The sequence below is a fragment of the Xiphias gladius genome, chromosome 17, assembly GCF_016859285.1.
Source record: "Xiphias gladius isolate SHS-SW01 ecotype Sanya breed wild chromosome 17, ASM1685928v1, whole genome shotgun sequence".
Lineage (NCBI taxonomy): Eukaryota > Metazoa > Chordata > Actinopteri > Istiophoriformes > Xiphiidae > Xiphias > Xiphias gladius.
In genome coordinates, this window is record NC_053416.1 from 18,053,873 (window position 1) to 18,065,920 (window position 12,048).

The 12,048-nt window shown below is 42.5% G+C and overlaps 1 protein-coding gene across 1 annotated transcript in view; it reads right to left on the reverse strand.

Moving 5' to 3' along the window:
• Window positions 1–5,250, reverse strand: part of LOC120803148 (connector enhancer of kinase suppressor of ras 2-like) — a 30,393-nt gene extending 25,143 nt beyond the window's left edge. The window contains exons 1-2 of the mRNA XM_040151515.1: window positions 5,144–5,250; window positions 619–782 (exon numbers count right to left, since the gene is read on the reverse strand). Coding sequence (XP_040007449.1) covers window positions 619–782; window positions 5,144–5,207 — 228 coding nt within the window. The 5' untranslated portion in view covers window positions 5,208–5,250. The remainder of the gene's footprint in view (window positions 1–618; window positions 783–5,143) is intronic.
• Between the last annotated feature and the right edge of the window lie 6,798 nt (window positions 5,251–12,048).

Consider the following 12,048-nt stretch of genomic DNA (forward strand, 5'->3'; position numbering starts at 1 on the left):
GAACTAATGGGTTCCACACGCTTAATATTATGCTCTCACTACTTCAGCAGCACGTTAGCCCAATCAGCAGAACAGCAGTCTGTCGTGCTGAGACACACAAAACGTGTGTTTCTGAGATGAAGAGCAGAAATCACTTCAAGAGGAGGCTGTAATCCATTTCAGTGCTAATGACAGCTGTAAGATTTGCCTGTGGAGGATATTTTGGCTAGATTACCAACTGGATTTGTTGATGTTTAAAAAAAATTTGAGGCCTTAAGCAATTTCCCTGTTGTGAAGTCTAAAGAATATTGCGTTTCTTTTGATAAAGCAACCAAAATTAAATTATTCCTGGAGTGACTGACATTGCTCGCTGATTAGCAGACTTCATGGATGATAACTTTATGCAAAAAATACAACTAACAGATGATAACTATCAGTTGAAATCTTAGATATACAAAATGTCAACTTTTCAGGACTGAAAAAACAACCTTATTTTCTAGCTTGATGACAACACTTCAAATTATTTGATAAACTGAGGAGGCACAAAATGTGCCACAAAACTTCGACAGCAGTGGTCCGCAACTCTTTCAAGTGACAGTACAAAGTAGTGGGTAGACAGCGTGGGAAGCTTGGACTCACCAGAGCGCAGAGTAAGTCCACAGCCTCCAGTATAAGCTCCTGGTGGCCGATTCGGGACACTCCCAAATCCTCCAGCTCCTGGTGGGTGATACGCAGCAGTTGGTCCCCCCCTACTTTCTCCTTTTCGAAGGTCTTGATGTACTGCTGCAGGCAGTCGTCCAAGCCTGAGGGAACCACACAGAATGACAAGAAAACTTTCAGTACAGCACGACAAGGTGACAATTTTGTTCGCTGGCAGTAAAAGACTTCCTGATTTCTTGTGAAACCTCTATTTGCATTACGTGTTCTAATAGGGCTTGATATTGCTTTCCTTGTCAGAATCTGTGCTGTAAATCTATAACGTGTGAGCACAGGTTGTGTTTTGTTGTGTCCTATGAAACAGTCGATGTCAGACAAGACATCTGACAGATTCCTCCTCGTCAACAGTCCAAAGGTGCATTTTCAGATTAAAACTCGGAAAGGGTTTGAACTAAAAAGGGGCTGTTTGTCTTTCACTGCTGTAGAAGGTGTAAAGTCTTTCAGCGAAGCAGTTAATGAGGTGCAGCTGACTAAACCATACTTACTGATTCTGCATCTCCTGTCAGCATCAGCCTTACGGTGCCTTATAATCTGAGTTTTATAAATGGAGACTGTTTTAACACATGTATAGATATAATATACAAGAACTGCCACAGACTTCAATGAAACCTCGCTCTGACATAGAAGTCAACAAAAATTGCATGGTGGTATTGATTTCAGGAACATAGTATTGAACTGCATTTTGGGTGTTAATGATATAGCATTTACTCTCTGTACTCAGCCCTAATCATGTAGAATTACATTGAAACCAGGTACATTGGGTGATGTTACAAAACACTCAGGAGCAAATAGATATTTGCTCTGTAAATACATTCTGAGTTGATAATTGATATATCTGCATCGGGGTTTCTTGACTTTAGGAATGTATTTACAGTTTTATCCACTCTCATATCAAGCAAACACACTAATTAGCTGGAAAAACTCACACTAATTTTTACATATGTCATAGCTGGATGTCACTAGAAAGTGCTCTGCATGCTAGATGGCTATCCTTTTACCAGTGGGGACACAGAGAGTAGCCTTTGTAAGGCTTTTTTCTACACACTCGGTCTGTTTTCATTTTCTCAGTGAGTTAGGGACACACACATACACACACACACACACACACACACACACACACACACACACACACACACTCACAACTCTTCGCTCATCTTGTCTTTTCATCGCTGTGGACCAATCATATACATGTGACTCGGTGCTGTGCCTAAACCTGATCAAGCATTCACATCGGCTTTAGCTGGCGGCTAAACGGTGGAGAGGAAACATAGGGAGTTTCATGGTTTTGCATAAAATTTAAAGGCTTAACTAATCAGCCTCTTTAGCAAGTTAATTGAGACTCATTATGTCAATGAAGCATTCCCCACGTTGCCATAGAAACCATGAAGTAGGGTTTTGGCAGGGATTCTCCTCGACCATGGGATAAATAAAAGAAAAAAGTGAAGAGAGGGCATGATGCTTTCCAAAAAGTGTCTACATTATAGCATGAGACATCCAGCTAAGTTAGCTCTCCGCTAATTTCATTAGCACTAATTCAAAAGCTCCCACAGGATTTTACATTTTTAAACGTCATTGCAAAGCCTCAAGTTTCACTACTTTGATGGCTGCTGTATAAATAAAGGTTATTACTATAACTGAAATGGAAGCGTTAAGTCTCACATCAGAGAGTGACACAAAAAGTAAGATTCACATACTGTTCATGAATGCTAAAGTTTGGTGGTTTTAACTGAACTGCTATATCTTGTTACATGATTCTCCTCTGCTGAAAGGAGAATTGTGCAATAGAAAGCCCCTCTAGGATGAAGCATACTTTGCTGATTGCACTACATAATCTCGACCACATCAATTTCCCTGTCCATTTCATTCACGGGCCAGATTATCAGGCACGTTGAGGAGAAATTAAATGCACAGCACTGACACATCCTGATCTCCATTCTAGATAATCTGCTGGTAATGGGAGGTAAGAGATCTATTTAAGGCTGTTAGCATTGTTATAATGGATTTGTGTTAATCTGACTTGTCATTGATGACTGTCATTGTGTGTGTCAGACAAGGAGGGAGTGAGTGTGCAAGAAAGACTGAAAGAGCATAAAGATAAAACTGATATACCTCACAAAACATGAATTGTACTAATGCAGACTGTCAGGAGTAAAGAGATTATACTAAGCCTGCATTAGGTCTGTGCCTCAAAACACATAAAAACAATACTAAAATGGACATATCATATGTGTTTGAATAGCTACTGTGCACTTGTCATGAACAAATTCTCAGTCAAAGCTTTGATTCTTTTCTCTTTTGTGATGAGAATCTCTTCTTTTAAAGCGGCTTTGTCACAGCTGGGAATAGAGCGTCTTCCTCACAAAAAACACTAACTGGGCGGTGGGGCTGGGGGGGCTGGGGAGGGAGTGCAGTGTGGTATTGTGGGAAGGTCACAGGGTGCCCCTGTTTGGCCCCCAGTGACATCACAGAGCGGAAAGCTAATAATGGAACCTGTGAATGCATACGACAAAGTGCTGCCGTTCCTCTGGAGCTGAGAATGGAGACAAGAATTAAACCCCCCCTCCTCTCCGCTTCCTCTTTCTCGGCATCTCTCAGTGCCACTCTGTCCCTCACTTTAAATTACCATTACAGGGCTCAGGGCACAAGAATTGTCTCTGCTCCACTTGTCAGATGTGGGACACTGAAGAGCCCTTGCTCATATCCAATATCCGCTTCTTGCTCCCTACATTTCTCACTTGTGCTATCAGCTTATTTACACATCTTCTTAGACCTCATTGTAACTGTTGTGGTTTTTAACCAAGTCCTATCATCTCTGTGTCTGTATCAATCCTCCGTGAAGCGAAACTCTTGCATTTTGTGTCTTTACCGAGCCAGCACACTCTGTTCAAAAGGCAGCATCAGATTCAGGTACAATTTGTAATAAACATCTCATACTGAGAGAGGTCTGATCCTTGCAATCATAATATATCTGAGCTAGCAGAAAAAGGCCTACAGGCTTAGAATTATGACTAAGTGTGTGTGTTTGTGAGTGTGTGTGTGTGTGTGTGTGTGTGTATGTTGAGGCAGTAAAGATGCATGTATATATGTGTATGTTTCATCTGGAGCATCCCCGAAGGGCTTTGGCCTGACACGTGAGCACGTGGCTCCGCAAAACAACACAAAACATTACTGAAACAATTTACAGTGCTAACAGACAAATGCCCAGACTTGGATAGCACCCTCCTGCTGAGTTTAACATTCCCTCTTACATTTTGTACATTGTTGATAGTAACAGGCTGCCAGTGGTAATAATTTTGCAATGCAAACAGACAAAAAGCAGCAAAGCTACTGAGTAATCTGTGCCCTGAAAGTCTCCTGACGGGCTTGCGCGGGCCATTTATAAGTCACTGGAGACTGAGTAAGCAGACAGTTCTCCTCTGAGGAACTTCTCATCCAACACAGCTACCTCTATCTGTAAGATGACTTCATCCTAATGGCTGTACTTTAATCTATCCAAGTTAGCAGTTTAGCTGACCGCCCGGACCTTCATTAATTACAGTACAAACATCACTTTCGCTCTCAGCGGCGGCTGGCCTCAGGAGTGCTTCATTATCAAACTGAATCCTATGTGTGCATGTGTTTTTGAACCTCATCATTCTGCTGGACGTTTCCCTAATTTGAAGGGATGTTCCAATTTACGCTGAAATGCTCTCGTGCCTGAATAGATGTCTGACCTCAGAGCTATTGTACTCTCAAGTACTAATGGAAGAGCCTGTCCTTAGGTTCCAGTGCACCAAGAGGTTTTGAAACTACTTGTCTATCTTGTTTTAGGCCTGCATGATGCTCTTCTTAGTCAGCTGTGACTTCTTAATGACTTGGAGCATCCGTGGATCACCATTTCGCTCAGATGGCTGTACAAAGCTGTGATGTTGTACCACTGCGATGGCCTTTATTCTATGCATGCACACATAAAGCTTGAACCTTCCCTCTAAATACAGAATCTGACCCCCAGCTCCAGTGAGAAGGGGTTCGTTATTTGTGTGTGATTGCCGGGTCTCCGCTATGTTTCCCAGGCTCCTGCGAGGCAGCCCCTCGTTAACAATGCCCACCGCAGGACACAATAGAGGTTTTAACGCGTTTGGTGCTATGTGAGTGCGCGAGGCTCTGGGGAACATGTTGGTCTGTGAGGACAAGTCGTCTCCACATTGAAACTGAAGAAAAAAAACGACAACAACAACAACAACAACAACAAATCGATCAGACGAATTAAGGCTGTAATCGAAGAGCCTCTGGAAGGCGCGTGCCGATGAGGCGAAAACCCGAGGCTCAGCAGGTGTTTTGTTCTCTCTTGGCATCTCCCGTGCATCGGTGCGGGGATGCATTTCGACTAAGAGCGCAACACTCGCAGCACTCGTCGCGATACAGCAGCCCGGAGACATCCGTTTGTGTTTGGCTTCCGTCGCCTTACCTTTCATCCAGTCAACCACTTGACCGGAGCTCCACTTGCTCACGGGCTCCATAACCAGTGCCATGGCAAGAAGTTTGTCGTGCTCACGCTTGACAAAAGAAAAACGCTCCAAACAATCCCGCTCCCCACGCTCGAGAATTTAACAAATAGAAGAAGAATTAAAACAAAAACAAAAAAAATTAAAATCAACTAGGGGGTTGTCTCAAATCTTTCTCTGCTGGGTTTAGAAACAAAAAGAGGTAGGTCCAAAAGGTCCAAAATGTCGCTCTGAGAAGCCTGAGCGCAGCCCAGCAGACTTGTGCACATTCCTGTGCTGTTTGCTCGCTTGAAAGAGCTCCGTTACTTGTCATTCACGTCAGGCTCGGTGGTGGTGACGGTGGTGGCTCGCCGCCGCCCGGCCCCCCTTCCAAAATACATCCCAGCACCATCCGGAGCAGAGGAGAACAACGAGCAGACTGTCGGACATGCTGGTGTCTGGGAAGGTTGGGCTCGCTCTGAGCATCCCCCCCCCACACACACACACACACAGACATGGAGTCATGGCCCTCATCATGCAAAGTATGGCGGTATGAGGGGCGATTCATGCCGCAAGCGTGGGGGTGGGTGTCTGGGGGAGGAAATGTGAATTAATGACCTCAATTATGCTGAATTTTGGTGGGAATAAGTGGCGGAGGAAAGGAGAGGCGGGTTGAGTGACAGAACTTCGCACTGGAGCGCAGGCTTTAATAAGTAGAGAGGCGAGTTTAGGAGAGCTGAGCGTTTAAAAAAAAAAAAAAAAAAAAGGTTTACAGGACCAAAGGTAAGGAGAGGAAATCTTTACAGTTTATGAAAATTCTTATTATATTCCAGTGGTTTTAAGGGTACCTGCGACCAAACAAACAAAAACGGCTTGTGTTTTACAGCTTCAAACTGGCTTACTTACAGCATAACAGCAGTTTATCTACGTTCATATGATTTTATGTCCTCGTGCGTCAGAGATGCTATTGTGATTGTCCGACTTGTAAAATCCAAGTTGTCTGCACATGCGTGCATGATGTGCATGAGTGTGTGCACATCTCAAGGTAAGACGGGCCCACAAAAAAAGTCTTGCAGCTCACGTCACTGCGCCAGACGCTTCTTTTCAGTTGTTTGATGCCTTCCGGGCGCGTGCTCAGGGGCCCGCTGTACCTCCACAGAGGAGCCCCAACCGACCGCATGGAGTCACGAGTGCCACCAGATAGGACGTGATCCGTCACTGGATTCCGACCCAGGGCCCCCGTGAATTGGCCGGGCTGGAAGCACTGCAGCCATGGATTGAGCCCTGATCTAAGTAGCTGCCGGTGAATTGTTTCAGTATTTTTCACAAGGCACAAGCAGTTGCATAAGTTCGGCTTTGCTAATGCAAGGAATAATCTATTTATTCTTCTGCATAGTGCAACAATGTGGACCCAACTAAAGCCGCTAATGAATCCATTCAACACAACAGCAACTCTGACAACGGTTCCGCCGGTCCTCCGCCCCGTCCCCGCGGGCACTAATCGCCCCTCATACCCACCACTGTTTCCTCCCGGCGTCTTCGTCGCTGTTCACGCCTCCATCACACAAAGCTCGGCGTAGTGGAAAGTCGTCGGTGTGTCGGTCGCCGACGAGACGAGGAGCCTGGCGTGCGCCTCGCTCTTTATCTTCATGGTAAACAGTATGCACTGCAGGGGCACTCATTAAACAGTAAGGACTGCATTTAAACTGAACGCCATAGCCTATAGGTAAAAACAAGAAACGCACTGCATCCTGTTCGTTTCTACATGTTTGCTGTCATTTAGAGATACTACTGTATTTGTTTCTGTATTACATTTCTTTTTTTTTAATCAGGCTGAGTAAATGGTTTTGGTTTTTTTTTTTTTAGGTCCAACAACTCCCGTCAGTCAGCATAAAGTAAACACATATTCGCCAGCGTAAATAAACCATGAAAATCTACATGAGAGAAAGGAGAAAAGCACCAGCTCATACAACTCACATCAAATCATCAGGCTACGTTAGAATTACAAACTCCCCAGAGAGTGAGAAAAGAGCACGATGTGACAAAAGCAAGACGAGACGTGACCCTAACCAACAGTTTGGGGAAATATAGAGTTGGCTGCAATAAACAAGCAGCTGTATGGGGCCAGTGCAGCAGAAAGCCCAGCAGTGTTAGCACTGACATTCAACACAGTCAATAATCATAAATAAATACAGAGACACAGAGCCCTGCAGTGTGAAGCTGGAAAATACTGTATGTTTTTGCTTAGTAGTGGACATGAAAAGAACATATACAGTAATGATATATGCGCAAAAATAGACGGCATTTATAGCAGCTGCAGAGCCTTTTTTAACCTTTATGAATCATGTTTCGCAGCAGCCGGGAGAAAAATGCCAGCACTGCACCGGCCATGCACACAAACACTCACAGGGGTTGCAGTGACATTTTTGACATACAGCATCTTTCGTGTATAACAATAATAATGACATAAATTTAGATGAAAAGATTTGCCTTTTTAAGGGATGCAATAAGCAATGATTTACCTAAGACAGGCTGAACCATAATAGCCAATACTCAATGCTCCTCATTAACGTTGAAAAGACTTTGGTTAAATCTTCATTAGCTGCCATCCAGACCACCTCCCTAGTTATAAAGAATGTTAAAGAGGAGCTCTGCTTTTTTCACATCCAAGTGTGTTTACAGGTGTTGGGGACTACTACTGAATATGTGAAATAGTTGTATAAAGAAAGCCATTTGTGGATTCAGAGGGGGCACAAGTGATGTCAACTGTCTGATGCCTCAGTGTCCGTTTGGGACTGAAGACTATAAGTCTGAAAACAACCAAAAATCTGGAGGTGTGGAGCTGGAAAGAAGTGAGCTTACCAGACCTCTTTAGGCCTGCACCTCGTCTCTGCTTTACGCTAGGGGTTTGAGGCTACATTAGTCGCTACTGGCATAACACACCTGAATCTCTGACCGAACTGTTGGCAGTCGAGCTGCATTGTTGGTGATGCAGGCGCCAGGTTTTGGTTAAGGAAGAAAAAGGCATGGGATTAAAAAAAAAAAAAAGGATGATTTGTTTGGTTCTGCTGCATCGATTTAGTTTTTTTTTTTTTTTTAGGTCCAACAACTCCCGTCAGTCAGCATAAAGTAAACACATATTCGCCAGCGTAAATAAACCATGAAAATCTACATGAGAGAAAGGAGAAAAGCACCAGCTCATACAACTCACATCAAATCATCAGGCTACGTTAGAATTACAAACTCTCCAGCGAGTGAGAAAAGAGCACGATGTGACAAAAGCAAGACGAGACGTGACCCTAACCAACAGTTTGGGGAAATATAGAGTTGGCTGCAATAAACAAGCAGCTGTATGGGGCCAGTGCAGCAGAAAGCCCAGCAGTGTTAGCACTGACATTCAACACAGTCAATAATCATAAATAAATACAGAGACACAGAGCCCTGCAGTGTGAAGCTGGAAAATACTGTATGTTTTTGCTTAGTAGTGGACATGAAAACAACATATACAGTAATGATATATGCGCAAAATAGACGGCATTTATAGCAGCTGCAGAGCCTTTTTTAACCTTTATGAATCATGTTTCGCAGCAGCCGGGAGAAAAATGCCAGCACTGCACCGGCCATGCACACAAACACTCACAGGGGTTGCAGTGACATTTTTGACATACAGCATCTTTCTTGTATAACAATAATAATGACATAAATTTAGATGAAAAGATTTGCCTTTTTAAGGGATGCAATAAGCAATGATTTACCTAAGACGGGCTGAACCATAATAGCCAATACTCAATGCTCCTCATTAACGTTGAAAAGACTTTGATTAAATCTTCATTAGCTGCCATCCAGACCACCTCCCTAGTTATAAAGAATGTTAAAGAGGAGCTCTGCTTTTTTCACATCCAAGTGTGTTTACAGGTGTTGGGGACTACTACTGAATATGTGAAATAGTTGTATAAAGAAAGCCATTTGTGGATTCAGAGGGGGCACAAGTGATGTCAACTGTCTGATGCCTCAGTGTCCGTTTGGGACTGAAGACTATAAGTCTGAAAACGACCAAAAATCTGGAGGTGTGGAGCTGGAAAGAAGTGAGCTTACCAGACCTCTTTAGGCCTGCACCTCGTCTCTGCTTTACGCTAGGGGTTTGAGGCTACATTAGTCGCTACTGGCATAACACACCTGAATCTCTGACCGAACTGTTGGCAGTCGAGCTGCATTGTTGGTGATGCAGGCGCCAGGTTTTGGTTAAGGAAGAAAAAGGCATGGGATTAAAAAAAAAAAAAAAAGATGATTTCTTTGGTTCTGCTGCATCGATTTAGTTTTTTTTTTTTTTGTTTAACTTATTTCTAAGCTGAAGCAGGATAAACACTCAGAAAATGATGTGGGAAAACAGAGGGTGCACAGCTGGTCCACATCAGGCCTAAACAGTGAGCAAAGAGCTTGGACAGCTTACCTCGAAAGACTTTTCCACCCATTTATGCCTGTAACACAGTTGGACTCACGATGGACGGTTTCAAAAGTAAACATTTTTCGTGTTCCTTAGTATAATTATCGTCTATATTATTATTATTAGAAGGATAACAATAATCATCATCATCATCATCATAAGAAATATTAGCTGGAAAACAGATTCAATCAGAGCTGGCTGGGGACTTCCGCTTTAAACTATAACAACTCTGCCATCCCAGACATAGTAAGAGTCAGTCAAAATGTCTTTCCCGTGAAAAGGCCTATTGCTGTCACTCCTCAAACATTTGGTGCGGTAAACGGATGGTGACGTCCTACATGAAATTTTGTTTGTTGCCGTACTTTGAAACGTTGCTCATTGTGGGCCTAAGATACAGCATTTGCCCATTTAGAATAACAACCTTCTTCATGTCAGCTAAGTTGGGTCAGACATTTTTCACAGAACAAAATCACACACAAGGTCACTCACTCCCAGTGGTGGACAGTAACTAAGTACATTTACTCAGGTACTGTTCCTTGTGTGCAGTTTTGAGGTACTTGTGCTTACCATACTTAATACTTAAACTCCTCTATACAGCTGAAACAATTAGTCGATTAATGAATTAGTCAATTGTCAGAAAAATTATCGCCAACTATTTTGATAATGGATTAATTGTTTGAGTCATTTTTCAAGCCAAAAATTTCTAAAAAATGCCAAATATTGGCAGATTCCAGCCTCTCAAAGGAGAAGATTTGCTCAATTTCTTCATAATATATCACCTTAAACTGAATATTTGGTGGTTTTTAGGGCTTTTGGACTTTTGGTGAACAAAATATTACAAAAATATCTTTCTTTATTCCTGTCTTTATTTCTATATAATCAAACTGGATACTTTATGTGTCAGTAGTCAACATAGTTAAAGGAAATTCATGTTAAACTGTAAGAAGTCATGACAATGTAAGCAAATGTAAAGCTGGAACACTGTTGTTTAACTAAAAGCAAAACGAATTTGTCCCTTTCTCTGTTTGCTCTCATCATATCCACTTTCTACTGTCATAGTATGTAAATGTTGTTTTTACATGCTGATCTCTGCTGCCCCCAAATACTCCAAACAATCAGTTCCTGCAGGTTTAAAATCATCTGAGTCGACAGTACTTTACTTTAAGCCATCAGCAGTATAAATATCGTGTGAAGTGAGATGGGTGCACAATGACTGACAGAATGGCAGCCTTATCGTTCCAAAAGAGCCTTTCATGTGTCAGTATGCTCACCATGAGGTTCGCATGCCAACAACTTCCACATCTCACCAGGACCTCTTTTTACTGTCCAGTAGACATTCAGCAATAACACAATAACCACTGATGTGATAGGCTTTCAACAGTCACATAGTACACTGTACGCAAGTTTAAGTTGATGTGATTTACTTTAACCAGACTTTAAACAAAATACATGTATATTTTGTTAAGCTTGGTTTCCTGTGTATTCCTCTTCTTCATTGCTAACTTCTTCTGTCTTTCTGAAAACCTTCCACCAACGTTTCCTTCAAAATACAACTGTACTCTGTGCTGTGCTAAATTAAAGTCTGATTGTTACCCGTGCTGCCATCCAGTACTGTTCATACAAGAAACAAAGTGCTTTATTTCCTACACTGAACACCTCAGTCATTTTATGTGCAACGTATCCACCTGCTCTAACTCTGTTTAATCTTATGCTTCACTGATTAAATATTCAAAATGGATCCATGCAGGATTGAACGGTACATGACTTGACCCTCTGTGAGTTTTCTACACATTGGTGAGCTATACCATACACATTTAACATGGATCCAGTCAGATCATTTGAGGTATGGGGGCCATCCTCAAGGATGTTTCCTGAACTTTATCAAAGATCTCGAGGCTTTTAAAGCAAATCTTCAAACCCCGTATCTGGATAATCCAAATCAATTCTATGATGTCACCAAGATTACTACGAGCAGTTCTCACTTTAAACATCATGTCAGCAGAGGGATTACAGACAGCATTTACAGCAGGGGCAGTATTGTGCACAGCATGAAAATGCAAACATCTTGGTTTGTAGCCCACAGATATGACTGTCTACTGAAACCTGTGCACACTGCGTCCACTGACAGGAATTTCAGTGTTTCCTGAAAATCAAATTGTACTCTGCCCCTTAAAGCAGACAGGGCATGCTATATGACAAATGTAGCATGCTGAATTCATATTTATTAAACTAAGATTTAACTGTATAACTTTGCCTTTGGAAGAAAGTTCCTTGCTGAAGTATTGGCAAAGTAAGTAAGAGATCTAAGTACTTCTTCCACCACTATTCAATCCCGCTCCTTGAAAAAAGCTGTCTCATGTTTGAGTGCTTGTTTTTCACTCATCCGGCCAGTAGGCGGCAGAATCCGCTTTGTGGTGTTTTGCTCCTCAAATGTTTGGAGAAGAC